Source organism: Tauraco erythrolophus, chromosome 4, assembly GCF_009769465.1.
Source record: "Tauraco erythrolophus isolate bTauEry1 chromosome 4, bTauEry1.pri, whole genome shotgun sequence".
Classification (NCBI taxonomy): Eukaryota; Metazoa; Chordata; class Aves; order Musophagiformes; family Musophagidae; genus Tauraco; species Tauraco erythrolophus.
In genome coordinates this window covers 29,244,302-29,271,981 of record NC_141468.1, presented here as the reverse complement: position 1 = coordinate 29,271,981, position 27,680 = coordinate 29,244,302, and the positions used below count along the sequence as shown (strand labels likewise).

General features: G+C 41.7%; 1 protein-coding gene across 1 annotated transcript in view; it reads left to right on the top strand.

The window, feature by feature from the left end:
• ST7 (suppression of tumorigenicity 7) overlaps window positions 1-27,680 on the top strand; it is a 163,115-nt gene that overhangs the window by 123,528 nt on the left and 11,907 nt on the right. Inside the window, exons 9-12 of the mRNA XM_086609757.1 lie at window positions 381-495; window positions 12,846-12,918; window positions 14,452-14,554; window positions 26,801-26,951. Coding sequence (XP_086465883.1) covers window positions 381-495; window positions 12,846-12,918; window positions 14,452-14,554; window positions 26,801-26,951 — 442 coding nt within the window. The remainder of the gene's footprint in view (window positions 1-380; window positions 496-12,845; window positions 12,919-14,451; window positions 14,555-26,800; window positions 26,952-27,680) is intronic.

Here is a 27,680-nt window from a genome sequence, read left to right as displayed (position 1 = left end):
TTGTATAAACTTTTCCCTTCCTGTTGTTGCTGCCTTTTTTTTTTTTTTTTTTGTATTGGCCACAATTGCAATTGTGTTATAAAGTATACGCAATTACGAATCGCAATATCACAAACTTGATAATAATAGTTATATGTGTGTAAGATGCTCTCATTTGATTTTTTCTGCTTTTTTTTTAAATGTATTTTCTGTTTTTTCTACTAATATACCAGAGACGTGCTGGATGAAAAATTTCTGAGATAATACTGAACTCTGGGAAAGAACCAAGAACAAGGGGAATGGAAGGGTTTTAACTTGATGTTGGTTATTTCAATGCATTTTGAACAAGAAACCCTTTTCCATGTTAATAATCTAACCCTTTCATATGTTATTGATTTTAGTTGATGAAGGAGTTTCCTCTGCTCAGCATGTTCAACATCCATGAAAACCTGCTAGAGGCTTTGTTGGAACTGCAAGCGTATGCTGATGTCCAGGCAGTCTTAGCAAAGTATGATGGTAAGTTCATGTATATATTTGTATTTTTTCTATATGGTACACACAGAAGCAATGTTTTTAAGTTAAACTCTTAAAATTTAGTAAACACTAATCAAGGTGTTTGGCACAAGCTTCATAGATCCACTTATAGTCCTTAATCCAAAGATTAAACATTGTGCATTTTTTTTCTGCCAACCCATGCTTAATTCATTGTACAGGGTAATGGAACTCACTCACTGGCAGCTCTTCAGTGCTTTCTTTGCTTTCTGTTGATGTTTAAAGAACAACTGTTTAGGTTCTGCAGACGTTTTATTGCATGCTGCTCAAACCTTGTCTGAAGAAAAGATTATCAGTTCCCTTGTGGACTTTTCTATGAATGTTGACTTAGTAGCATACAAGCGCTTTACAAACATTAATTGATTTAACTTCACAGCAGTCTAGTGAGTAGCGTACTTCATGTCTTATGGGGAAAACTTGGAAAGCTCAGAAGACTAGGTGAGCTTCTTGCATTAGTTTTCAGTATTTTTCAGTAAGCATTGGTTTATGCAGCATTGCATCACTTTTTATGTTCCAAGCACAGCTCCTGCTGACTCCAGCTCTAGCTCTTTGAACCTGAATGCAAGACACCAGGGTCTCAAACAGAGAAAGGACAGAGTAAGAAGTGCTAACTGGCATACTTTGTTTAGTTTAAGTTAAATGGGTTTTCCTTGTATTCTGTAGAAACTTAGTGACAGGAAGAGGAATACAATCCAGTACTCTTGAGCAATGTTCATCAGCCTGCACAGTGCCACTCTTCCTCCTCTTCCTGCAATCCCTGGCTTATTCACTCTCCGCATTCCAAGTTCTGCAACAAGTGAATCAGGAATCCTACAGCCATCAGTTTCCTGTCGTGTTACTGCACAGTCCTCATTCATCCTCAGAAAAGTCTCATTCTATGCACTGGAGTATGGAAGGGGAGTTTATGAAAAGAATATAGTTATATGTGTAATCATATAACTAAAAATGAGATCTAACATGCCTGAATCAAATAGCTGAATTAAGTTAAACAGGTAGCCTTAATTTTCATGTTTCTTAACTCTTTCTCTAGGTTGATCTTGTAGCCTCTAAAATGTTCTTCATTACTAGCTCTTACAGCCTTTCTGGTGTTCTTTGAACAGAGATTTTGAGGCTTATAACTTACAAATTTTTTGAAAAGATTGGTGGACATAATTTGAGGTACTGTTGTATAAATGACTGCCATTATGGGCTCTGGAGACTATATCCGCAGTGCTTTGACTACTCTTTCTCACTGATTCTGTGAAGGATTTAGCATCCTTTCCAGCCTGCCCTTAGTTGATCTTCTGTCCTATTTGTCTACTCAGTTGTCTTCTACTTCCCTCTTGCATGGTCAGTTTCAGCTTTCTAGTCCTCCCAGTTCCTACCAAAGGCTCCTTGTTCAGCTGGTACCACTCATTCCAAATTCCATTATTCTGCCTCTCCTAACTACCTAGCCAAATCTTCTCTTCAGGGCAGTGATAGTCATGATATATCTCCTCATCGGCTTTCCAACTCCTGTCTTACCAGACATCTTTTCCATCTACCCTTTTCTCTGTGGCTTCTGTGTCCTCTTTGACATTTTCTGCTGCATTGCCTGGATGCCAAAAAGCAGAACAGTAAGACCCCACACAGACAGAGCCTCCTTGCTGTCAGCCCCAGTACTTGATCCCATATCATCACATGGAACAGTCGCAAGGAAATGATGCATAAGTTTACTGAAGTACTGAAATGTGTGTACTCGATGAGAAACGAATCTTTGGAGGGTATAACCAAAAATATTGCAGGCACTTCCACTGAATATGTGCTAACTGCTTTCTTTTAGCATCTTATAACTTTGGAAATTCAGATGAATTTTAATGAGGCTGGCAGTAGACCATTGGCTTGATACTAACATGGTCATCCTGCCACCTATCAAACCCCTGCAGTAGACTATGGCAGAGCCAAGGTTATTTAACAAAAGATAAGTAAGCAGCTGATTACAGGTAACATTAGTGATAATCACTGCTACCAGTCCCGCTTGGAATGTTTTCAACTCTTTCTGGAGTTAGATCGTTCTGAACAGAGATCAGAACGTCACCCAGACCCGTGAGTACTGCTGTCCAGTAGCAGTAATGACTCTGGGAGACAGCTTGGTTTTGCTTAGTCTGGTTGAAGAAATCTGTAGTTAAAATGGTAATATCAGAGTCTTTCTTGTAGCTCCTTGTATTTCAGTAATTCCTGTGACACAGGTGTAGATCCCCATGGACTTGATTTTGGCACATTAAGAAGCAATTAAATAGAAATGCCCATTTTTATGCCCCAGGCACCACAGGACGTTGGCACCTTCTGGTCTTTAATGTAATAATGAGATAGTAGTCCTGGGAGGTAGCAGAACTGTGACAGAACAGGGAATTAAGCCATGCCCTCCCAAATCTCAGGCTGAACTCCTGTGCCAGCTCTACTTTTGCATACTAAAGCACTGATCCCTGTTTTTAAACAGTACCATGGTGGCACTTTATGTCATGGAAGTTGATAAAACTTGAAAGTGTTTTTTGTTTTCTCAAAAGCATCTCATAGAGTCAAACCTGAGGTCATACATGTGACAAATGAGGCTTTTCAAACTCTTCTTACTTTGTCTGTTTGACCCTATGCAGTTTCGACTCACACTTTGCCGTATATAAGCAAAGGTGTGCGTATACACTAGGTGTGCATAAGGACTCAGCAAACACAGGCTTAACCAGTATAACCCTTACAGTTCATGAGTCTCAGAAGGCCCATCTCAGGGAGTCTCAGCTCATTTTAGAACTCATCAGCTTCATGTGTTGTAAGATTTATTGGAACACAAAACAATGAACTCATTTATACTTTCCTATCTGCAGTTTCTGTTGGTCCCACTCCACTGCCGTTTTTTGACTAAGACCAAGCCTGATTTATTGTATTTTGATAACATATGAACAAATTATTTCCTTGAGCAGTCTGCCCCCACCCTGGGCTAAAAATTTGGATCACATTATGTGAAACCTCAGCTCTGCAAGCAGACACACTGCTTTACCAAAAGCCATGTGTTAAATTGTGTTTATATTATGTACCTGGCAACAGAGCTTGATGTCCATACTCATTATTCATGGAAAAAGGGCCTCATTAGTGGGAAGGCATGCACTGTTGCTGAGCTACATCATTATGGTCTCAGAGTTCAGTGCCTGTCAATAGAGTGCAGATGACCTAAATACTGTTGAATTCTGAAAGGGTTTTGGCTCTCATTTAACACATATCTATGTTGTTTACAGCAGAAATAGTTATGGCTGCTAAAGAGACTGGTTTTGAAGGAATAAGCTTCTGGTATTCATATTAGATAAAGTTTCTCTGCTCCTCTTTCCTTGCTTTTAAAACTGATTGTTTTCCAGTGGAGTAGATCTGCTTGTTGTGATGCTTAGAGCAAATGATTTACTGACTTCCCTGGGCAGCCAGTTGCATTGATTGTTGTTATCTGGTAACCTAGGCACTATGTGAAAACTCAGCCCTTTCTGGCCATCGAAAGTCATATTTAAAAAGAACGGATGCCTATGTATTTAGTCATAGTGATGCAGTAGTTCCTTCCTAAACCTGTCCTTGCTTTCCGTTTTTTCAAATGACAGTGTTTTCCAGTGAGACTATAAGCCTTCTGATTTGCAGGAGCAACACCTTTTACAGATTCCCCTTTCACTTACCCTCTTGCAAAGGAGAAAGACCATGTAAACAGTCTCAAGTTCAAAGTTCACCTGTGAAGACAACTTAGACCAAAGGATACATAGAAAGAAAGTGGTTTTTAAATACAAAAGGTCTCATTCTCCTCTAGGCGGTGACTTTTTTTAGTTTGGTAATGGCTTACTTCAAAGAATCGTCCTTCAAATTAGTTTCAAATCAAAATGCACGCCATTGAAGAAATACTTTATAAACAGTCTTCTTTGTCTTGAAATACTTTCAATTTAGTGAAATCCAAACAGTTAATGTAGAGAAATCAGTTCTCCAAAATGTAGCCTATTCAGGGCTACTCTCGTTTCTCCAGTTCCCCTCTGTCCCGTTTCTTCTTGTCCTTACAGACTTACAAAACGGGTAAATTCTGCTTACATTGAACTGGAAGGCACTCCTTTTGTACAGAGTTGCAGATGAACCAATTGCATGGAATCTTCAGTTATATTAGCTACGGGCTTTTGTGTTTATATATATCTCACAGCTCCACTCTGTCATTTCATTACTTGCCATAATTGTGTTTGGTATTTTTGAGAAGGAGTTCTGCCTGGTGGAGCTGACCAAGTAGATGTTCTAAGTGCAGGAAAGTATCTTCTTCCGAGTTAAAGATGTAGCAAATGGCAGTATGGAAGCAACCATTACCTCATGCACACAAAATATTTTATAATCATAGAATCATAGAATCATAGAATGGCATAGGCTGGAAGGGACCTTAGAGATCATCTAATCCAACCTCCCTGTCATGGGCAGGGATGCCTCTCAACTAGATCAGGCTACTCAAGGCTCCGTCCAACCTGGCCTTGAACACCTCCAGGGAGGGGGCATCCACAACTTCTCTGAGCAATTTATTCCAAAGTCTTACCACCCTCGTACTGAAGAATTTCTTCCTAAGATCTAATTTAAATCTGTTCTCCTTCAACTTAAACCCATTTCCCCTTGTTCTATCAGTGGACACTCTTGTAAAAAGTCCCTCCCCAGCCTTCCTGTAGGTTCATTGTAGGTATTGGAAGGCAGCTATTAGGTCCCCCCGAAGTCTTCTCTTTTCAAGGCTGAACAATCCCAACAAGACCGCAACCTGTCCTCATAGCAGAGGTGCTCCAGCCCTTGGATCATCTTAGTGGCCCTCCTCTGAACACGCTTCAACAAATCTGCAGAGGTGCTCCAGCCCTTGAATCATCTTAGTGGCCCTCCTCTGAACACGCTTCAACAAATCTGCAGAGGTGCTCCAGCCCTTGGATCATCTTAGTGGCCCTCCTCTGAACACGCTTCAACAAATCTATGTCACTCTTATGGTGGGGACACCAGAACCAGACGCAGTATTCGAGGTGAGGTCTCACAAGAGCAGAGTAAAGGGGGAGAATCACCTTTCTTGACCTGCTGACCACGCTTCTCTTGATACATCCCAGGATGCGGTTAGCCTTCTGGGCCGCATGAGTGCACTGCCGGCTCATGTTGAGCTTCTCATCTATAAACACCCCCAAATCCTTTTCTTCAGGGCTACTCTCAACCCACTCTGTGCCCAGTTTGTATTTGTGCCTAGGATTGGCCTGACCCAGGTGAAGGACCTTGCATTTTGACTTGTTGAAGCTTATGCAGTTAGCATTGGTCCATTTCTCAAGCCTATCAAGGTCCCTCTGGATGGCATCTCTTCCCTCAAGTGAATCCACGGCACCACACAACTTGGTGTCATCAGCAAACTTACTGAGGGTGCACTCAGTGCTGTCATCCATGTCGCTGACGAAGATATTGAACAGCACCGGACCCAGAAGAGACCCCTGAGGGACACCGCTTGACACTGGTCTCCATGTAGACATCGCACCATTGACCACAACTCTTTGAGTGCGACCATCCAGCCAGTTCTTTATCCACCAAGTGGTCCATCTGTCAAATCCGTGTCTCCATTTTAGAGACAAGGATGTCATGTGGGACAGTGTCAAACGCCTTGCACAAGTCCAGGAAAACAACATCCGTTGTTTTACCCACGTCAACCAGAGCTGTAGCTTTATCGTAGATAAATAATCCTTTTGTTTCTTCAAAAGAGAGAACTTAAGAGAAAGTTCCTTTTAGGTAAGGTCATACCAAGACCTCATCTACCTTCTCCAAGGTAGAGATCAAATCAGGTAAGATATCCAGTTTGTGTAACAGCAGTATTAAGAGAATAGTTTGTCTTTTTTCCCCTTTACAGCTTTTTCAGCTTCTGCTTTTAAGAACTAGTTTCTTTCCTCCATGTCAAAATCACTTGTCACTCCAGCTAGGCCTCTGCATCAGTTCTGTGTCTGTTCATACCATCTGGACTCTTTTTTTTCCCCTATGATTTTGTGGTTTTTTTTTGTTTCAGGACTCCTGCTTGTGAAAGCACAAAAAGTCTAAACTAATTATACTAATTTTGCTCTTTCTGATGTCCTTTAGAAGAAGTGATTCCTTCCTCTCTAGATGCATTTAGGATTGAAATTGTTCAAATCAAATGGATTGACACTGGTCACTGACATCTCAGCAAGAGTTGCGTATCAGGTGTTTACAACCAGCCGTGACCCTCAAAATCTTTCCATAACTGAAGAGTTTGTTTTAGTTGTGGTCATGACAAAATAAAGACTTTTTGTTTGCACTGAAATGTTTTTCCCATCCTATCAGGGGACCAAAATCCAGCCCTTAAGATACACAGTGGCTATGTGTTTGTGTTTGATTGGGCTGTGTCCCACTGCTGCGGAAGAACGTCAAAAGTAGAGAGAATCGGAACTGCTTTGTTTTGCAAGCACAAAGTAAGCATTAGATCATTGTGTTCATGGTTTTGCTCCCTCCAGCGTGTTTTCTACCACGTTTTGTGGAAAAATGCAGTGACTGTTCTCATGGGAGATAATACTACAGGATATTAGATCTTTTTGACAAAGTGTTTTTCCCCTGATGTTCAGTTCCTACTTTCCTTTATTGAATTCCATCCCATTACTCTTGCTTTTAACCATTTGTATCAGCTTAATTCACTTTCTTCCTTAATGTTTGTGTCTGTAGATGACTACATCTCTCTTCTGTCATCACTGATCCAGCCTGCACATATTTATTTGCTAGAATACTTTCAGTCTTTCCCATAAGCAGTTTTTCCTACCACCTGTGCAAGAGCTGTCAATCTAGCCTGCAGGTGCAGAGAACTGGGAGAGTTCTGTGCTGACAGGGCAAGTGTTGGTCTATCACTTAAACACTAGAGTGTTTAAGCAACAGACAAGCTGAGGGAGAGAAAATCAGAGCTGAGGTTCACCCTCAAGCCCTTGCACAATATATGTCCTGTGTTCCACCATTTTTTTGTTTTACCTCTTCACTTAACTTCCTCCACTTTGTTGATATACTTTCAGTTACGTATTTAGAAATATGTGAATGATTCCAGCAGCTTAATGTAGTCTCTCTCCAGTGCTACGTGAAGAAGAACTAGCAGTTTGACTGGAAGGATCTTACTGTGCAAATTGTGGCCCCAGATCTGCAGCTTATTTCAGGAAATATTTAAGTCCTATTAGTGTAGATAAGACTATTCACCTATCTGTAGTTAAACCCATAAAAATCTGGGTTGTTGGCTTGGAAATAACATACACTTTGGGGTCCAAATAGGGAATAGTTCCTGATTAGTGACTTAGATTTTGCTTTTATTAATGAGTAAAGCAATTGCAACGTGCTTGTCGCTTCACATTTAGGGCCTTCTGATGACTTGGATAGGGGTTGTTTCACCAGTCCACATGCAGATTCATCATTTCTTGGTTTAGTTGCTGTTTTGTAAGAACAGTAGATCCCATGACCTGTTTAGATGATATATAGCATATTCTGGATATCTTGAATCAGAGAAGTAGTGATATTAAGGTTGCAAGTCTCTACCCACGGCATCTTTCCAGTAGTTCACTCTCAAAAGCAACCACTTATGAAGCGAATGACCAGTAAGAATTCATTTTCCCAACCCTCCCCATAGCTGACTGAGGCTAATCGAAAGAAAATGGTCATAAATTAAGTCTAGACTATTTTGTATTCTATTCAAAGATACACACAATAAGGAAGAAGGAGACCCTTTTTTAAATTGACACATCAGTTATTAGCCAAAAATGTCCTGATGGTTTTGACAACAGAATAGCAGTCACGTCTTTCAGCACACTGTGAGAGCTGCACAAGTAATCACAAGAGGGTGGGAAGCAGTGTATGTGAAGATATTTTGCCAGATGGCTCACAGAGCTGACACAGTCATTTATGAAAAACTTCACTTTGGTTCCTGACAGAGGACGTATCTCCTAGGGCTAGTTTAGACTGGATTCCCTTGCTAAATTCACGTTGTAACCAGACATAATTGTTTTATGATTTTCTCTAAAATACGAGGGTCCAGTTTTGGAGATGAAGCCTAAATTACATGAGGATTTTAAAGTATTGTAGTGATCAGACCGGAATATAGCAGAACCAAATACTTACGGTCTAATATGGAGCAAACAAATAACAAAACACTTTTGGAGGGAAGTGGGCATGGACCTACTGAGAGCTATCTCCACAGCAACATAAACATGAACATTTGTATGTATTTCTTCCATGGCCAAGGGACTGTAGGTATTATTCTCAAGTATTTGCTGCTTGCTCATTAGGAACATAGTACTGGAAGAGGCCTCCTGGGTGAGTCAGGTCCCCCGTTGTTGCATTCACTATGTGATGTTACCCCTCCCATGAGCTGAGCAAGCTCCATCCTAGAATTAGCTGTTTGTTTGCCCCACTATTCTGCCTGGAAATCTGTCTCAAAGATTCACTTCTCAGAAACCTTCTTTTAATCTCTAGCCTAAGTTTAATTCTGAACTGTTTATTCTTGTGCCAACGTTATCCTTTACCTAAGCAGCTCTTCTTTTCTGGTGTTCCTTGTGGGTATGCCTAGGGAACAGTTGTATCTTCTCTCAGACTTTATTTCATTTGGATTGTTACAAAAACAATCCAGTCTTTCTGTTTACTTTTGTTGTTCTTGACCCTGGGTGATCAGATTTGAACACAGCATTCCTTGGGAAATTCCATTTCTTCTGCAGGAATATCTCAGGTGGTGTACCTGAGCCTTACGTCACCTCACCACATTTCCCTTCCTGGCAGATGCCAGTAGTTCAGTGTGGATCATCCTGCTGTCTATATGCACAGATGTTTCCAGCTCAGGGGGACTTACTTCCTACTAGAAGATATTGGTTTGCAATATAGTTTTTTGTTTTAATATATTTAACCCTATGTCAGTCTCAGCTCCTACTCTTTATCTTAATCTCTTAGCCAAGAGTTGCCAAAGGAAATAAATGCCGATGGGCATTTGTTGAATGCCGAACGGGCAAACATTCTCTTCTTGGTCCTTTTTTTATATGCAGAGTTTGCCTTTTGCCAGGGAAAATGTATTTTCAGGGACTTCTAGGTAGACCTCTTGCCCTGTGTCATTCGTGCACGATTTTGTAAAGGTCAGATCCTGAACCAACGTTACTAGATTTGAACTGATGCAGGGGAATGAGATAATGGAGACTCGATGGCCCAGAGAAACACTTACAGGTAAGGGGAAGACAAGGTATTCTGTCGACCGATTGAAAACCTTATAAATGACAGCACATCATTGGGTTTTTTAATTTTTGTTTGTTTGTTTCTGTTCCTCTACCTGTCACTCCTTTTACAATTTGATGAATAAGGTTTGTCCTGAAAAATAGTCTAATATGTTCTGAAAAAGGTTGTTTCTGTTTACTGGAAATAACTTTTAGCTCCTAATGTTAAGGAAAACCTGGTATAAGTGGGATTACTGAAGGTGCTTATAAATATTTTCTCATGTCATTGAAGATGTGCTAAGATCTGCGTCTGTAGCTGGCTTCTATTAGTGTCGTAATTAACATATCTATCACTCAGACCTCAGACTACTTTGCATGCTGTTGATTTTAATTACTTTAGTCACTACAATTACATACTCCAGTGAAATTATATTTGGAATATATTATAGAGGAGCCTCCAACAAGGTCTTTACACCTCGTACTTGAAGTGCAAGTGCCTAAAAAGATAATAGAGGGGATTTAACAGGTAGCATTTTCAAAGTGTCTCCGTTGTTCTGGCAATGTTTTCTATCTAACAGAACAACGTTCTGCTTCATTACTTGGTTGTTAATAAGTGAAGGATGGTGACTGCTGGGATATGACTTGCTTGTCCTCTTTAACTCCTTTTTGGAGCCCTGTCTTGCAAGGCACTGGGTTCAGTAAAACACAAGTTTCTCTTAACCCTAAAATTACCCAGATCCGTGGTAATTTCATCTTTCTTATCAACTTTAATACAAACTGAGGGATAGATAGTTTCTTACAACAACAGTCAGATTAGCTTCTCTTCCCTTTTACAGTGGACCTACTCCAGTGCCTATTGTTTACTATGCTGTGTATTTGCAATTTAGTATAGGAAGCTATAATATTATCTCAGGACTTAATGCTTCCTATCACTTAGTGTTTCATCGGGTTTTATTTACAGCAATAGCTAGAAAGTGTTCAGAAGTATTTGCAGAATCTAGCCTTTAGTGGGGGTTGTGTTTTTTTTTCATTTAGCTGTAATCTGTAACTGTTTAGTGCTGGAATATTTCAGTCACTATACACTGTGTGTCTGCTGAATAGATTTCTAGCGTGGAAGTCAATTCTTCTCTGTAACAGTGGGAACAAATCTATAACTTAAGTCTGTTAAATAGCATTTCTCTCTACCTTTTGAGTGCTTTATGCCAATCTGATGGTAGAGAACAGGTATAAATTAAGTTGAACTAATGGGTTAAGTCAGGTTTATGGCTCCTGTGTGTCTCTGGAACAGCATAAAATGGCCAGAAACTGCCTGCTGAATATTTTGGTCCAAGACTTCCTAAAGAGGCAAAACACCTTATTGTACTGTTGATCTTTAACTGCATGTCATGGTTTGATGTGGAGGGGGGGGGTGGTTCTGGTGGCAGGAGAGGGGTTTTGCTCCCTGCGACCTCCCTGGTTTTGGAACCGGGTTAGGTTTGGTTCTGGCCACCAGATCAGACTGCCATCCCCCTCGGGATTGAGCCAATAGGGCGCCTCTGCGAATTGCCCTATTTAAGTCAGGACAAAGGGACCGGAAGGTGTGCTTCGCCCAGGATCGAGCAGAGAAGGGAGGAGGGCACTGCCCCCGCTCCCTGGCTCCCGGCCGGGCGGCTGCCTGCGTCGGGCCGGCGCCGCCCACGGAGAATGGCGGCGGCAGAGCCAGCTGGGGAACTCGGGGGCACCCCACTCCCGGGGTGCCCACTGGGCTGAGTTCACCTGGAGAGGACTGAGATCTGAGAGAAACAGCCGCATCGACAGCAGGTCAGTGAGGATGGAGCGGGAGGAGGTGTGCCGGAGCCGAGTTTCCCCTGCGGCTGATGGTGAGATAGCAGGCGGCCCCCCTGCAACCAGGACGGCCTCGGTGGAGCAGCGACCCACTCGCAGCCCGTGGGGAGAAGATGCCTGAGCCTGAGGATGGTCGTGTTGGGGTGCACGACAAGGCAGAGAGGCATCTGGAGTCTGCGTGACGACCCACGCCAGAGCAAGTGGCTACAGCTCCCTAAGTACCCGAGACTGTGGTAAAGCCCACACCGGAGCAATCTGTGGGGAAGGATTGTTTCCAGTGGGCTGGACTCACACTGGAGAAGTCTGTGGATTTTTCCTTGTGGGTAGGGGATCCATTGGAGCAGGGGAAAAGGGTGTAAGGACTCCTCCTCCTTTAAGAAAGAAGCAGCAGTAACAGCACGGAATGAACTGACCTGCACTCCCCCAGTCCCTGCCCCCTGTGCTGCTGGGGGGAGGAGGTAGAGCCGGGAGGAAAAGGAAAGGGGGGGGGGAAGGTGTCAGTTTTAAGATCTGGTTTTGTTTCTTTCTGTCCTCTCGAGTAATCGGTTTTTGTTTCCCTTTGTCCTTCTAAGTAATCATTAATAAACTCTTTTGCTTTGAGAAAGCCCTGTCTGGTTTGCCTGGGACCATGGTTGGTGGGTGCTCCCTCTGTTCTTGTCTCAACCCTCAGTCCCTTTGGGTTTTTTTTACCCTCTCCTCTCTACTTTACTGGAGTTTTTTTTACCCTCTCCTCTCTACTTTACTGGAGAAGGAGAGACTGTGTGAGTTTTAGTTGCTAGATCAGCCTAAAACCACGACACTGCAATAAATCTAATCATTGTTTGCTTGCAAGTCAAGTCCATTATTACTAAAATAGCTACCACATACTTAGATTAGACAACTACTTCTGAGTGAAAACAATAGGAGTAAATAAGATAGCCCACAGCCATTACTTAGATGTTTTGTGCGCTATGGAAAAATTCACATATTCCAGGTTATCTATACATTTATGTATTAAATAATGAATTCTTTCATTATGTCTCTGTCATATCACTCTTTGAATTGGTTCTCTAATGAACTCAGTTGCTGCTTAAATATTAGTTCCAGTGGTCATTAACACAGGTTTTAAGACCTGTATATTGAGTGGAAATTTAAAATCCATGTGACATGGAAGTACAAGTCTCAAGATCAGAAAGTGTTCTGAATTCACTTAATTTTATGCATGCCATGCATACTTTGAAGTATCAGTCAAACTTTTTTCTTTCTGCAGACTTTTAAATTTTCAGATGTTTACTTTTTCTTTCTTTTCAACAGATATAAGCTTACCAAAATCAGCAACAATATGTTATACAGCTGCATTGCTCAAAGCCAGAGCTGTCTCTGACAAGTAAGTGCATAAGAACCACTGTCCAGCAAAATTCCTGATTTAACTCAAGATTTCTCTTAGGTGAAGCCCACACCCTAACAATCTGCTGAGTTAGCAGGAGAATTCAGTCCTGCAGTAAATTCATAAAATGACTTTATATGTAAAAAAAATTTTGCAGTGATCAAACATTGCACTTCAAATGTTACAGAAGAAGAGAAATAGCATAAATTCAATTCTTGTTTCAGTTTTATGTATACTGTCTGGGTGAGCTTTGGCTTCCTAGGTAGTATAATGAAGATGCAACTAAAAGGTGTTGTGTGGCTGAACCTCTTCAACTTTGTATAAACCAGACCACAGAAAGGTAATAAATAAATGTGCATACACTGGTTGCAATGTCATTTTACAAGAGCTGTCAGAAGACTGCTCATCTGCTTAAATAGCGACAGGTGGATTTAGCATTACTATGTCAGGGATTCTGAGAGGTAGATGATGTTCATGTTTTTAGAGATAGAAATATCGGCTCATTCCTGTTACGATTTTCTCTTGGGTCTCAACCTTACAAGGTGCTGAGCACATCTACTTGATGCCTGTGGACTTGAGAGCACTGGCCCACTCTTAAAGGCTGCTCAGCTCCTTGTGAGATGGAGCTCAGAAATCCCAATTCTGCTCTCAGATGCCTTCACACAAATCCCAGGCAGAGTTGTGTCTATGCACCTGAGGGCTGAATGCCTCCCTAAAGCTGGAAAGCAAGTAGAGTGGAAAGCCATTTTCTTGACTGACATCCTGACAGTTTTTGCTTTTGAAGTGTATGTACACATCAAGATCTAAGTAATTTTCTTTCATTCTTTTTATCCTGTAGATCGCCAGTACCTACTGCAACATCTTTCCTCCCTACACAGCGACTCCAGCTTGGGAGGGCAGGGCTAAGGTTGTCACAGCTTTCCCTGTGGTGTCTGCCTGCCAAGTACAGCTCTGGAGTTAGCCGTGGGGTGTGAGGTGAGAAAGAGATTGCATGGTCTGGTTTTTCATTCACTGGGGCAGATGATTTGCCCACAGTTTGGGCATGCTACCCTCAATGGTGCTGCAGCCAGTAGACCACCCGCTACTGCTGCTGCATCGTGCTTCCATCCCAACCTGACCCAGGGGCATTGGGTTGGGAACCTCCCTAAAACCTCCCCCAACCTGTTTTTAATAGAAATCCTCCAACAATAATTTGGCATTGTTTGGGTTTTTTTGCTTTTCTTTTTTTCTGCCACTTCAGCCTTCAGTATGCCCCTTAGCAAGGTACCTAGAGCAAATTTAGATTAGTGACAGAGAGAGGACTGTTTGAACTGACTTTCTGCCATGATTAGATGCAAACATGCTTTCCACTTCTGCTGGGATTTTCGTTGGCCTTGATGTAATAGATCATTCAGAGTTTCCACTTGCTATGGAAGTTTGGAGAGCATAGGAAATTGACTCATTTGATTACATGGGACCATGTTCTAGATTCCTTTTCTGGCTTTTTCTTACTAGCATTTCTGACCTAATGTGTTTGTGTCTTTGCTTTTGTAGATTTTCTCCAGAGGCTGCCTCAAGGCGAGGGCTGAGTACTGCAGAGATGAATGCAGTAGAAGCTATTCACAGAGCAGTAGAATTTAATCCACATGTGCCAAAAGTGAGTATGGAGAAAGCATTGTTGTAGCTTAAACACTGCTGAGGGCCTAACTCCTGATTTCTGAGTTAGATTAAGGAGTGATGTTGTGGAAAGGGGAGCAAACTATGGGGAGGGAAAGAAGCTGATGGTATGCACAGTTTTTTCATTTGGTATCTCACATTCAATGACTTCTGCTGTGGACCATGCAACTTGAAATTTTAGCTGAAGTGAGTCCTCTGTGTGGTGGATTGAAGTAGTAGACACCACCAAATGCTGTACTGCAGGACAGAACCATACATAAAGACAGATTATTATTTACAAAATAGCCATTAAGGATGTTCTAGTTCAAAATAACGTGTTTTATTTGTTGTGATGATTACATGTGAGAATACGTTTTTGGCATGCTATACAAAGGAACCTATGTTTGGAGTTCATGGTGTGCTTCATATAAGTTGCATTAGTAATTTCTTTATGCAGCACCCTGTCATTAAGTTTTGAGAATGCAAAGTTCAGAGATGAAGAATTGCTGAGAACTACAAAGTAAGAAAAGGGATTTATGTTCCGATTTCCTAATCCCCTCTCTAGATATGTATCTCAGCAGTAAGAATCTTGCCCAAGGGCTACTAAAGGCTAATGTATTTTATTATTTCATCACCTGATATTCAGTATTGCAGTCTATAAGTTCACTGTAAAGGCAAACTAGAGGCAGATGCTTTTTGGCCCTTGGAGATCTGCCTCTGAACCTCACCCCACAAACCTTTGGACCAGTATTGCCCTTTGAAAGTAAGCAGCCTCCACTGGAGAGCAGAAGGCAAGGCTGGAGTATGTTAATGTAGGGAGCCTGTTCATTAGGTACAGCTGAACACCAAGTCTGGTCAAGATAAACCCAAAACCTCTCACATACATACACATGGGTTGCAGAAAGTTCATTCCCATGCACAGCTGGAGTTAAATGTGAGCTGTATCCGTTATGCCAACCACTAAACAGCATGGTTTAGCTCTCTGAAAGTTAGAGTGTTTGTTTAATAAAATCATCTAGACTTCCTCTACAGGCAGTGGAAAGAAGGAACTATCTTAGACATCTCTAGACAGACTTTCCCTCCAAGGTGCCTGTTTCCACATTGACTATGAAAGGAGCAACTATTTTCCAGTAAAAGCCTGATTTTTAGACAACAAGATTTAGTTGAGTCCCTTTGTATTATTAGCTGATCTTCTATTTTTGTGCCAAGCTATAAACTGAAAATATTAGATGAAGTTTAGTTCCAGGACTGCTTCTGTGGAACTCTGTTTACTTTCTTCCATCCCAATGGTTCTTGCACCAACACAACCATTGATATTTCTCTTCTGCCTAGCCTGTTTAACTCTCTATTCCAGTCCTGTTCTGGGTGAACCTGTCTGAATGTTTTACCAAAGCCTGGTTAAGAGTATTCTGTCCTTGCTGTCTAAAAAATTAGATATCTTGCCAAGCAAAGATACCAGTTTAGCCTGTCATGAGCAGTCCGTGGGAGCCTGTTCCATTTTTCTCACGTACCTCACTTCTGATAATTTTTTCCATCAAAATCTTTTTTAACAGTTTCAACACTAATGATTCCTTATTAACACATATTGTTTTCTCTCCTCTAAATGAATGGCATTGCATTTATGTCTGTCATCACTGGACCACTTGATTCTGAGTGGGGATCTTTGTGTTTTAAGTTAGTTATGCTAGTCTGGTCATTTCTGGGAGTGATTCATTCACTGTTCAGGGACAGAAATCATTGGCTGCAGTAGCCTCCACTTCTGTACATGCTCCTGATGGCCATCTTGCTATTGTCTCCATGCTCTGCACTACCATAAAACTGAGGCTAAGTCTTCATTTACTACCTTTTTACTTCTTCTTTTTCTGTTTATACTTAAGAGCTTACTCTTCTTTGTTTTGACTGCCTTTGCAAAATCTACCTTACTGTAAGTTGTGGCAGTTGCTCTATAACCTCTGCACTTCCAGACTTCCAAGATCCTGCTTTTCTTCTAGATCAGTACCCATTCAGTGCTTGTGACCCCCTTCTCAGTAGCCAACTTCTGTTTAGGTGGCTGTTCAGTACAAGGCTGAATGTCCTTTCTGACAAGCATCCCTATGTGTGAAATGCAGATTGTGTGTTATTTTAGGTACTTCTGATTTAAAGAAATTCCAGTCCTCTTCTTCACTTAAGTTCCTGAGCTTTTCAGTCAGTTCACATTGTTAGTTGATTCCCTCCGTTTTTCAAAGTCTGTCATTTTGAAATTGGAAACCTTAGTGAAACGTACAAACTACCAGGATAACAATGTAGTAATGGGAGCAGACTAGGGTTTTTTTTCGTTCATATTTTAATGTTAAAACAGTCTAGCCTGGCACAGATTAATATGCAGTACTGCTGATTTCACACTCATTCTTTCTGCTATTAGCTAAGGGATATTAAGGTGGCAAAAATATATTTTTGGTTATAATTTTATGCACAGTATGGATATTCCATGTCACTTTCCACTCAATTATGATTTAAGTCATATCCAATTTGTTCTTAATAAAATGGAGACGAGTTTTAGCAAGCAGCATCACAAGAAATCTAACAGTGCCACAAAACTAATAGGTCTTCAAAGCTTCTTTAGGATTTAAACATTAATGAGTCTCTTGTTCAGACTGAGGAAGAAATAAATTACAAAGGTGACAAACTAATTAAAGCATTTGCAAAGTTCCCAGCAGAAGCCTCGAAAGCAGGCTGTGAAAGAGAAAAAAAATGGTTCAATATGTTCCTGGTTTGTCTCAAAAGGAGATTTTTCTATTTTCAGTACAAATCATTGAAATCTAGAATTGTCACATAAAAAAACATTATTACTGGATATGCATTTTCAAGACATTTAACTGGAAATAGCCGATTTTTTGCTAGTAGGATTCTGAGACAAAGGGAATGCAGGGAACACGCAGAGAGTTGCTGCTGATGTGGTTTTAGCAAGAAAGGGAGACTGAGTCTTCTGTTGTGACCTATTGCAGGTTTGTGTAAAAAGGGATCCTCACAATGCTGCTGATTTTTCCCTAGGAGATTATGGCCAGATTGCAGTCCAGTGTTCCATAATGATGTTACAGAGGTCAGATCTACTTCTTACAGTTTCTTTTGAATGTAATATAAGGATGTAGGATCCCCATAAGAAGAAGCAGTTTGAAAGTCTGAGATTTCTGTCTCTACGTAGAGATGAGAAACCCTGCAAAAACACCTACCTTCCACATGTTCTGAAGACATCTTACCTCTAAAAAAGTTTCTGTGCTTGAAAGCAGCTTAGTTTTTTAAACCGTGCCAGAAAAATATCTGATAAAAGATATTACCTCTATCTACAGTTTCTCTTGTTTATGTTACTGAAACAACTCAGCTACAGCAAATTGCAGCTTTATACTTTATCTGAGTTTGCCTGTGTAAAAAGAAAGCGCTTCATGTAGCAGAATGTTTTCAGGGTTCTCTGAAAAACATGACCAGTAGCAAGTTGAAGTCAGCAGTACAGCATGAAAAAGAACAAAGCAAAGAGCTGTGAATTTCACTATGAGAAGAATCACAACAAATTGTATCACTTGTTTGTGAAGGCTTGTCTGAATTTTTTTTCAACCATCTTTGTCTTAAATGAGATTTTGTGGACTAGTATCCTTTTGGTTTAGTGTAGCCCCATGAACTGTGGAGTTTTGGTGCCAAGGAAATGTGCTGACACTGTCTGACAATGTGCTGCTCAAAAATGTTAGGAGTTAAACAAAAAAAGTTTTTATTGCCACTGAAGCAGTTGGGATATCACTGTAATTCCAGAGTGTTTTGTATGGAAAAAGAGAGTGGTACATCCTATGTCATGGAGAGTATGTAATTTGTGGAGTGTGTGGAAGAAAGTGTATGTGTATACGCACATACACATACAAGACTTCATCAGTATTGTTTATATGTTGTGTTTGGAGCTTCTCCACTTACATGTATCCCAGGCTAATGCTGATAAAGTACCACAGCTGTTTCTGGGACATTCCTCAATTGTGGAACACCCTTTTCTGAACTGATTTGCAAGGCTCCCTCCCTGCATTCAAACTCCTCCTGAAAAGCACACCCCTCCCCTTTTCAGTCATTTATGAGACACAAGCTAGTCAGTAAAGTCAAAGGGGAGAGAAAACAGGTGATGGTCCATATGTCTAATGGTTAAAAGTGAGTCAAAAGTGTGCTCTGTACACAGTTGTATGGGTTTGCTATGTAAGCCAGGGGCTGAGTCGATTTAAAGACTGCTTTAAAAAAAAACCGCTGAAGTTTGCTGCATTTGAATCAGACAACTTAAATATTGCTACTGCTTTAAGAAATGCCAGTTTTGAGTGTAAATAATTTCTTAAAAGGAGGTAACAAACCACTGACAACCATTTTTAAAGATTCACCTGTTCTCCCTTTCATCTCTTCCCATTTCTTTGTCTTATTTATTTTAATTTTTTTTCAATAAGAACTGTGTCTGTCTGTATGCTCGTGTGGTTTCCAATAAGTTGTAGTTGCTAACAGAAACAAATAATGCAAACAAATTCATATACCAGATGGGAAATGAATCTGTACTGCACACCCCATGATATTACAGAAAAACTATTCCAGACATGTTTGAGAGAGTTTTTAATGGTTCAGTGAGACAATGATTTTTTCTTGTATCTCCAGAAAAAAGGCCAAACTTCTTAATTACCATCAATCTAATGAGAACTTGTAAGGTGATCTAAAAGTGGCTTCTCTGGGCGTGTAGAAACCATTACTTTTGAACTGTTTTAAGCTTGTGCTGTTCATCCCACTGGGAGGAGAGGAGTTCCTGTTCAAACAATGTTAAATTCTCATATTCTGGCCTGGAGGGGTGCTGTCACAGGTGCAGGAGTGACTGTTGTCTATTTGGGCTTGAGCTGTAATTTCAGAGGCAAATTGCACAACTGGGGAAAAGAGGGAAACCTGCCTGAGATATGTTGATTTATTTTATAAAAGGGCATTGAAGTAAATCATTAATGTGGAATGTTAAAAGCACTCCCAGCAGAGGAGAACTGGTAGCCAGAGTGCTGTCAGTTTTGTGAAATAAATAATGTATATTCAATCAATTCAAGGAAGAGAAGTACAAAATCCACCATGTTGCACTTCATGTGTACAAGGTCCATTGTCATCCTGTTGTAACTCCTAGCAGATAGGTTTTTGACAGGAAGAATGTCGAGGTGAGAGAAGAGAGAGACCAGAAAAACAAAAACAAAAAAGACAACCAAAATAATCCAAGTGGAGAAGGTCTGATTGAGCCATCTGTTGATGATAGAAATCATTGTGCAACTTTACTGTTCACTCATAACTTGATTAAGACTAGGTCACTCTGGCTGAAATTTTCTAGACTGTCTTTTCTGAGCTGATTCCTTTTTGAAAGGAACATGATAACCCCAGATGGTGGTGACGTGTTATTTCCTGTTGTAGTTCAACTTCTTAACTTGTCGTTGAAAAACAAGTGTAGTTGGAGGTGTGCTGGGCTTGCCATTTCCATTTTCTCCATGATGTCTAGCTCTTGGCTTAGTTTCTTGTTTAGCTTGTTACTTGACTCTCCCTCTGAAGTGGAACCACACATAGGTTCAGAGTCTCCCATTTTCGCTGTGTATTCAGACTATTGAAAAGGCAGTGAATTTTTATTACTTAAATTGTAAAGATCGTGGTTGAATCTGAGAGGATGCCAGTTTATCAAGAGTTACAGTTAACAGGGAGTCTGTGAAGGCGTGTAGGTTTTTTTCTTGTAAAGGCAGATGGAGTTCATACTGATATGAATTTTAGTGGTATGGTAGGATCTTGTGTCCATATTCATCCTGTAACAACAAGGGCTGTGCTCTGGACTGAGGCCTTTGGAAATGTTGCGATATAAATAGTCAAATTCCCACCCTGAAGTCTTTGGTGGCTGAAGAGAAGACTGAACCTGTCTAGTGTAGTATCTTTGATTAGGTGTAATAGCAACCTCTTGGAAACTACAATCAGATGTCTTTGGCTGATTTTTTCCAAGAGCTGGAGATACTTGTTGCACACAGAAGTCCATCAGGACTGTGATTCACATGTTATATGGGCAGTGTGAGGACTGCAGCTTATTGGATAGTTTTTGAGGAAAGATTTTTTTTTCATTGAATTTCATTTCACTGAAATTTGTCTGCTTGTCTCATCCAGGATGTTTCAGGGAGACTGTGTTGATTTCATGGACAATCTGCTAGAAACCCAGCAGATTGCTGGGACTCAGTCCTGCCTGTCAAGTATCTGGGTGCCAGTAGCCTGCAGTTACCATAAAAGAGGGCTGCCCTTGGCTGTGCTGTCTTCAAGTAGACCCTGAGCCCAGTCAGCCAAACCTCCAGGAACCTCAATGGGGCTCTGTTCGGCTCCAGGCCTTGGGAACAGAAATCCAAGTTGATGCAAATACAGACGCTCCGTCATTGAAGGAAGCGTTGGTATGTGAACTGTTACAGGAGCTTGACCCCTTCAAATCAATGGGCCCCGACAATATCCACTGTGGGTGTTAAGAGAGCTGGCTGACATTGTTGCGAGGCCACTCCATAATCTTTGAGAAGTCATGGAGATCAGGGGACATCTTAGAAGGCTGGAAGAAAGCTAATGTCACCCCCATCTACAAGAAGGACTTAAAGGGTGATCTAGGAAGTTACAGGCGCATCAGTCTTAGTTCAGTCCCTGGGAAAGTTATGGAACGAATCCTCCTGGGGGCAATCACAAGTCAAATGAAGCACATGATTGGGAAAAGCCAGCATGGATTCACCAAGGGCAAATTGTGCCTGACAAACCTGATCACCTTCTATGACAAAGTAACCTGCTCAGTTGATGTGGGGCGAGTGGTGGATATTGTCTGCCTGAATTTCTCCAAGGCTTTCTATATGGTTTCCTACAGCTGCCTCCTGGAGAAACTGATGCGTTACGGTCTAGACAAGTGATCTGTGTGGTGGATGGGGAACTGGCTGAAAGGCCGTACCCAGAGGGTGGTGGTAAATAGCTCCTTTTCAAACTGGCAACCTGTCACAAGTGGGGTCCCCTAGGGATTGATATTGGGCCCAATGCTGTTTAATTAAATGATCTAGGTGATGGATCGAGTGTACCCTGATGAAGTTTGCTGATGATACCAAACTGAGCAAGGAAGTATACATTTCGGAAGGGAGAGCCACCCTGCGGGAAGACCTAGATAGACTGGAAGAATGGGCTAACAGGAACTTTATGAAGTTCAACAAGGACAAGCGTAAGGTCTTGCACCTGGGAAAACATAATCCAGGAGTGCAGCACAGGCTGGAATCTACCTGGCTGGGGAGCAGCTCTGGCAGCTCTGTGGAAAGGGACCTGGAGGTCCTGGTGGACAGTGAGATCAATATGAGTGAACAGTGTGCTGCTGCGGCAAAGAAAGCCAACAGGTACTGGGTTGCATCAACAAGGACATCACCTGCAGAGATAAAGAAGTCATTATCTTGCTCTACTCGACACTAGTCAGGCCGTATCTGGAATACTGTGTTCAGTTTTGGTCCCCACTATACAAAAGGCTGAGGTTCTCAATGACTTCTTTGCCTCAGTCTTCACTGGTAAGAGCTCCAGCTGCACATCCCAAGTCACAGAAGGCAAAGGCAGGGACTGGGAGAATGAAGAACCGCCCACTGTAAGAGAAGATCAGGTTTTGAGACCATCTAAAGAACCTGAAGGTGGACAAGTCCATGGGACCTGATGAGGTGCATCCGTGGGTCCTGAGGGAACTGGAAGATGAAGTTGCTAAGCCGCTATCCATCATATTTCAGAAGTCGTGGCCATCTGGTGAAGTTCCCACTGACTGGAAAAGGGGAAACGTAGTCCCCATCTTTAAAAAGGGAAAAACAGAAGACACAGGGAACTACAGGCCAGTCAGTCTCACCTCTGTGCCTGGCAAAATCGTGGAGCAGATCCTCCTGGAGACTATGCTAAGGCACATAGAAAATAAGGAGGTGATTGGTGACAGCCAACATGTCTTCACTAGGGGCAAATCCTGCCTGACTAATTTGGTGGCCTTCTATGATGAGGTTACAGCATTGATGGATAGGGGAAGAGCAACTGACATCGTCTACTTGGACTTGTCCGAAGCATTTGATACTGTCCCACATGACATCCTTGTCTCTAAACTGGAAAGAGATTGAATGGATTGAGAGCAGCCCTGAGGAAAGGGACTTTGGAGTGCTGGTGGATGAGAAGCTCAACATGAGCCGGCAACATGCGCTGGCAGCCCAGAAAGCCAACCGTATCCTGGGCTGCATCAAAAGGAGCGTGGCCAGCAGGTCGAGGAGGGGGATTCTGCCCCTCTACTCTGCTCTCATGAGACCCCGCCTGGAACACTGCGTTCAGCTCTGGAGTCCCCAACATAAGAAGGACATGGAGCTGTTGGAGCGGGTCCAGAGGAGGGCCACGAAGATGATCGGAAGGCTGGAACACCTCTGCTATGAAGACAGGCTGAGAGAGTTGGGGCTGTTCAGCCTGGAGAAGAGAAGGCTACGGGGTGATCTTATAGCAGCCTTCCAGTACTTAAAGGGGGCCTACAGGAAAGCTGGAGAGGGACTTTTTACAAGGGTGTGTAGTGATAGGACAAGGGGCAATGGATTTAAACTGAAAGAGGGTAGATTTAGATTAGATATAAGGAAGAAATTTTTCACTCTGAGGGTGTTGAGGCACTGGAACAGGTTGCCCAGAGAAGTTGTGGATGCCCCATCCCTGGAAGTGTTCAAGGCCAGGTAGGATGAGGCTTTGGGCAACCTGGTGTAGTTGGAGGGTTTCCCTGCTGATGGCAGACGGGTTGGAACTAGATGATCTTTGAGGTCCCTTCCAACCCTAAACATTTTATGATTCTATGAAAAAGGACGTGGACAGGCTGGAGAGAGTCCAGAGAAGGGGCACAAAGATGATTAAAGGACTGGGAAGCCTGCCGTATGAGGAAAGGCTGAGACAATTGGGTTTGTTCAGCCTGGAGAAAAGAAAGCTTAGAGGAGACCTAATCACCATGTTCTAGTAATTAAAGGGTGGCTACAAAGAAGATGGAGACCCCCTCTTTACAAGGAGTCATGTGGAAAGGACGAGGGGTAATGGGTGCATGTTACTCCTGGGGAAATTTGATTGGATGCAAGAGGAAAATTTTTCACAGTGAGAACAACCAGCCGTTGGAATAATCTCCTCAGGAAAGTGGCGAATACCCCAACATTGGACACTTTTAAGATTCAGCTGGACAGGGTGCTGGGCCATCTTGTCTGGATCGTGCTTTTGCCAAGGAAGGTTGGACCAGATGATCCTTGAGGTTCCTTCCAACCTGGTATTCTATGATTCTGGGATTCTCTTGAACTCTCCTTGAAAATACAGGAATGCGAGAATGGATATGATGTTCTAGGACATCAAGACCATCCTAATTTTCACGGACAGTCATAACTCTCCTTCCATAATAATCAAGCCCTAATTACAGCTCGGTACCTTTTTGCTACCCGTTACTCCTGTTTAGAGAAATTAAACAGATGGAGGCCTTCAGGTACCCTCTTGCAAAGCAGACTTGCCATTTCTTTGATTAGCTCTTTCCTGTACTTGTGGAATTTGATCTTTACGTTTCTGAAAGTGCCTGATGAGAACTGTACGGAGTGTTCCAGACGAGGTCTCTCTGGGGCTGTGTACAATTAGCATTCCTGCTGGAAATGCCTCCAGAATAAATTCGTTGGCAGCTTGTATGCCCAAAAGTTGTGGCTGACCTTTGCACATAAACCAAAAACTATTTACGAGGTCCAAATGAGACTTGAGCCACCCATCAGCTTTGTGTGTGGGTCTTCTTGAATATCACCAAACCAAAATTATGGACTTTTCTGGGGGGAAAGTAGCTGTCATTGAGTAATGAGGGAGGCGTGTTTCACATTTTTGATCTGAGGAACTTCTAAAAATATGTTTTTCTTTCTGAAACTAGAGAAAAATGCAGACTGAAAAGTCAACACAACTGAATGAGGACTAAGAGCAATTTGCAAGTGTGAAGATATAGCCTTCCATTTGGTGTTTCCACTTGGTTTGGTTTTAATTGCTGATAACAGGCAATACATAAGAATTGAAAGAACTTGTTTTCATCTCAGTGCTCCTACAAATAGTGACATGGCCCTGGGGTTGGTTGTTTTTTTTTTCTTTGATTGAAATGTTTAAATATTGAGAACTTAATTTCTCATTTACTTTCACCAAAAAATATGGAAATAAGGATTATGTACTAAATTAATAAAACAGATAGAAACCTGCAGCTCTTGCAGCTGTATTCCATTCTGCTCAACAGGTGAAGCGTGATTTTAAAAGGGTGGCACATCCGTGATTTTAAAAGGGTGGCACATCCGTTAGAGCAATGAATAAGAACATTTGCTGTATCTCTAAGCCTGGCAGCTCCCTCCCTCTTGTCAGGTCTTTATTCTGTGCTCTCTGACACTATTAATCCCCTGTCCTGCCTACTAAATTGCAACTTCCTCCATTAATCCACCTGCTCTGCAGCACTCTCATATTTTTCTGAAAGTCTTTAGAGAAAATCCAAGTATTACACATATTACTACCACTGCTAATTCAGTTTCTCCTCCTTTAATACTGCTACCTGCATCAGAAACACATGTGATTTCTCGTTCCTCTTTGAAGTATTTATCTGTTTCCCAGGGTTGATAATTCTCTGCTTTGATCGTGGTCTCTTCAAATCCTTTACCTGTTTGCTAGCTCCTTCCAGGCTCCTTCAGGTGAAGGGTTCACTAACTCTAGAATGCTCTCCGTGACATCATGCTGTTGGTGCTCATTTCCCTCTGGCCTTTCTTCTTCCTTTTATTCCTTTTGCCCTCTTTTCTCCTCTTTTCTGTACCACTCACACACTGAGCAGGAGCTCAAACACGTCCTGCAGTCCCCTGTTCACAAAAGTCAGTGTGTAACAGGAGCGGTGGAAGGTTAACACCACCCATGCCTCTGTTTCACCGCTGGTGTCAAGTTGCCTCCTCTTGAGTGCCTGCACTGGGTTGTTACCAGTCTGTAGCTCCTGCAGTCCTCCTCCTTCCAGACCGAAGCAGAGGCTGGTGCGTAGGCACGGAGGCCTTGGCAAAGTAGAGGGGCTGCACGCCTACTCTCTTCTTGCCAATGGTTAGCTATGATTTTCCTTTCCGAACCTCATGTTAGGGCCTGACAGTCTGCTGCCTGACTCACCTGCTACCCCTTGTGTTGAGTAGTCTGGTGGGGAGAACGTGAGCTTTCTGGCGTCCTGGAGGAGGGCGACAGTTTCCTTGTGCTGGTGAGGAGCAGTCAGCGCACAACTGACAGCTGACAAACAGGAGTTGATTCGGCAGCCTGTGATTCCTGTCTGTCATTCCTTTCCCGGTAAAGGATGCCAACAAGGGGTGTATTTTTCCCCTCCGCTATATCTTTCCCCTCTACTAACTGGGATGCAGTAATACCAGTGATGAAAAAATGTCTGCTGAACTGGTAGTGGTCTAATTTATGGGCTGGTGAAGGAGGAAAAATCAGCTGCTTGACTATTGCCCAGGACCTCTATCTTCTCCTGCAGCGTAAACTCTCCATGTGTTTCATCCACTTCTGTTACGGGGGATCCAGTAACGGGGAGAATTGCTTGTGGGTTCAGTCAGTGACGCTTTTCATTTTCATAACATTTTCACTAACTATTTCAAGTAGCAAGTTTAAACATCCAATACATTTTTTCCCTGAAATCAGATATTTCTTACATTTTGTCACTTTTTTTACTTTGCTGCTCCTTGATAGCTACTTTGTGGCTGCCAACCTTGCATATTGATTGCCAGTTGATAGCAATGTGGTGATAAACAACCTGTGTACAACCTATGAGTGCTGCATGTTTCCTTATAGAAGGACTGTGTGCATCAAACTGCTTAATGTCTTCTTCATTTTATTATAGATGCTTTTAATTAAAAAGGTCTCGTAATTAGATTCTCTTTTCTGCTTTGAGCCTTTTTTTCCGTCGTCTTTGATAAGAGAGACATCTCATTTTGAAATTCTCTGTGGTCTCCCTAGTACAGCTGAAGAGCAGCACATTAACCGTCTGTCAGCATATCTTAGTCTTTGGGAATAATTCAATAATTATCTTCAAGTGCAGTCGATAATATTACACATTTGATGAAACACTTATGACAGAAAGTACTTTAGGGAAATAGACCTTTCAGTGTGCATTGTAGAATTGCAGACAGCTTTTTTGTGTTTTTTATTACCTCTGAAATAACTGTGCTCTGCTTTTTTATTGCAGTATCTACTAGAAATGAAAAGCTTAATTCTGCCCCCTGAACACATTCTGAAGAGAGGGGACAGTGAAGCAATAGCATATGCTTTCTTTCATCTTCAACACTGGAAAAGAGTAGAGGGGGCACTGAATCTCTTACACTGTACATGGGAAGGCAGTAAGTAATTCTCTTTCCTACAAAGGACCTAATCAAATGTTGTCATTGAATGTCATAAGAAAATAACAGCTTTTTGTGACATATAGTATGTGGGAATTTTGGAGGTCAGTTATATCCTCACCAGCATTGAAACACTTGAAATTCAAACTGAAAATGCAAACTTTATTTGAATCAGAAAAAGAGTTCTGAATTCTTGGATTTTGTTTTCTGTGTAACACTGAACAAAATTTCCCATCTTCCTCATGACAAATGTTCTTACTCATGGATAAGGGGATAATAATTTACCTTCCTCATTCCAGAGTTGTAGAGATTTGTTTGTCATTATTTGAATGCTTTGATATTGGAAGATTATGAAAGTGCCTTATAAGCAGGAAAAAAAAAAAAAAAAAAAGCAAAACCATTAAATACTGTTTTGGATTATACTATTTGTTAATATTTAATTGACAAACTGGAGTGAGTCCAGTGGAGGACCACTAGGATGTATAATGGGCTGGAACACGTGAAGTAGGAAAAGACGCTGAGTAAGCTGGTTTTATTCAACCTGGAAAAGACTTGTGGTAGGTGAAGGAGGGATTCAGTCTTCCGCCACCCAATGGAGAGATAATATGGAAGACAGAGTCAAAGTCTTCTCAGAAGGGTACAGCAGAAAGATGAGAGGTGATAGACACAAGCTGCATCAAGAGAAATTTCGTTTAGACATGAGGAAAATATTTTCAGAACGAGAGTGAT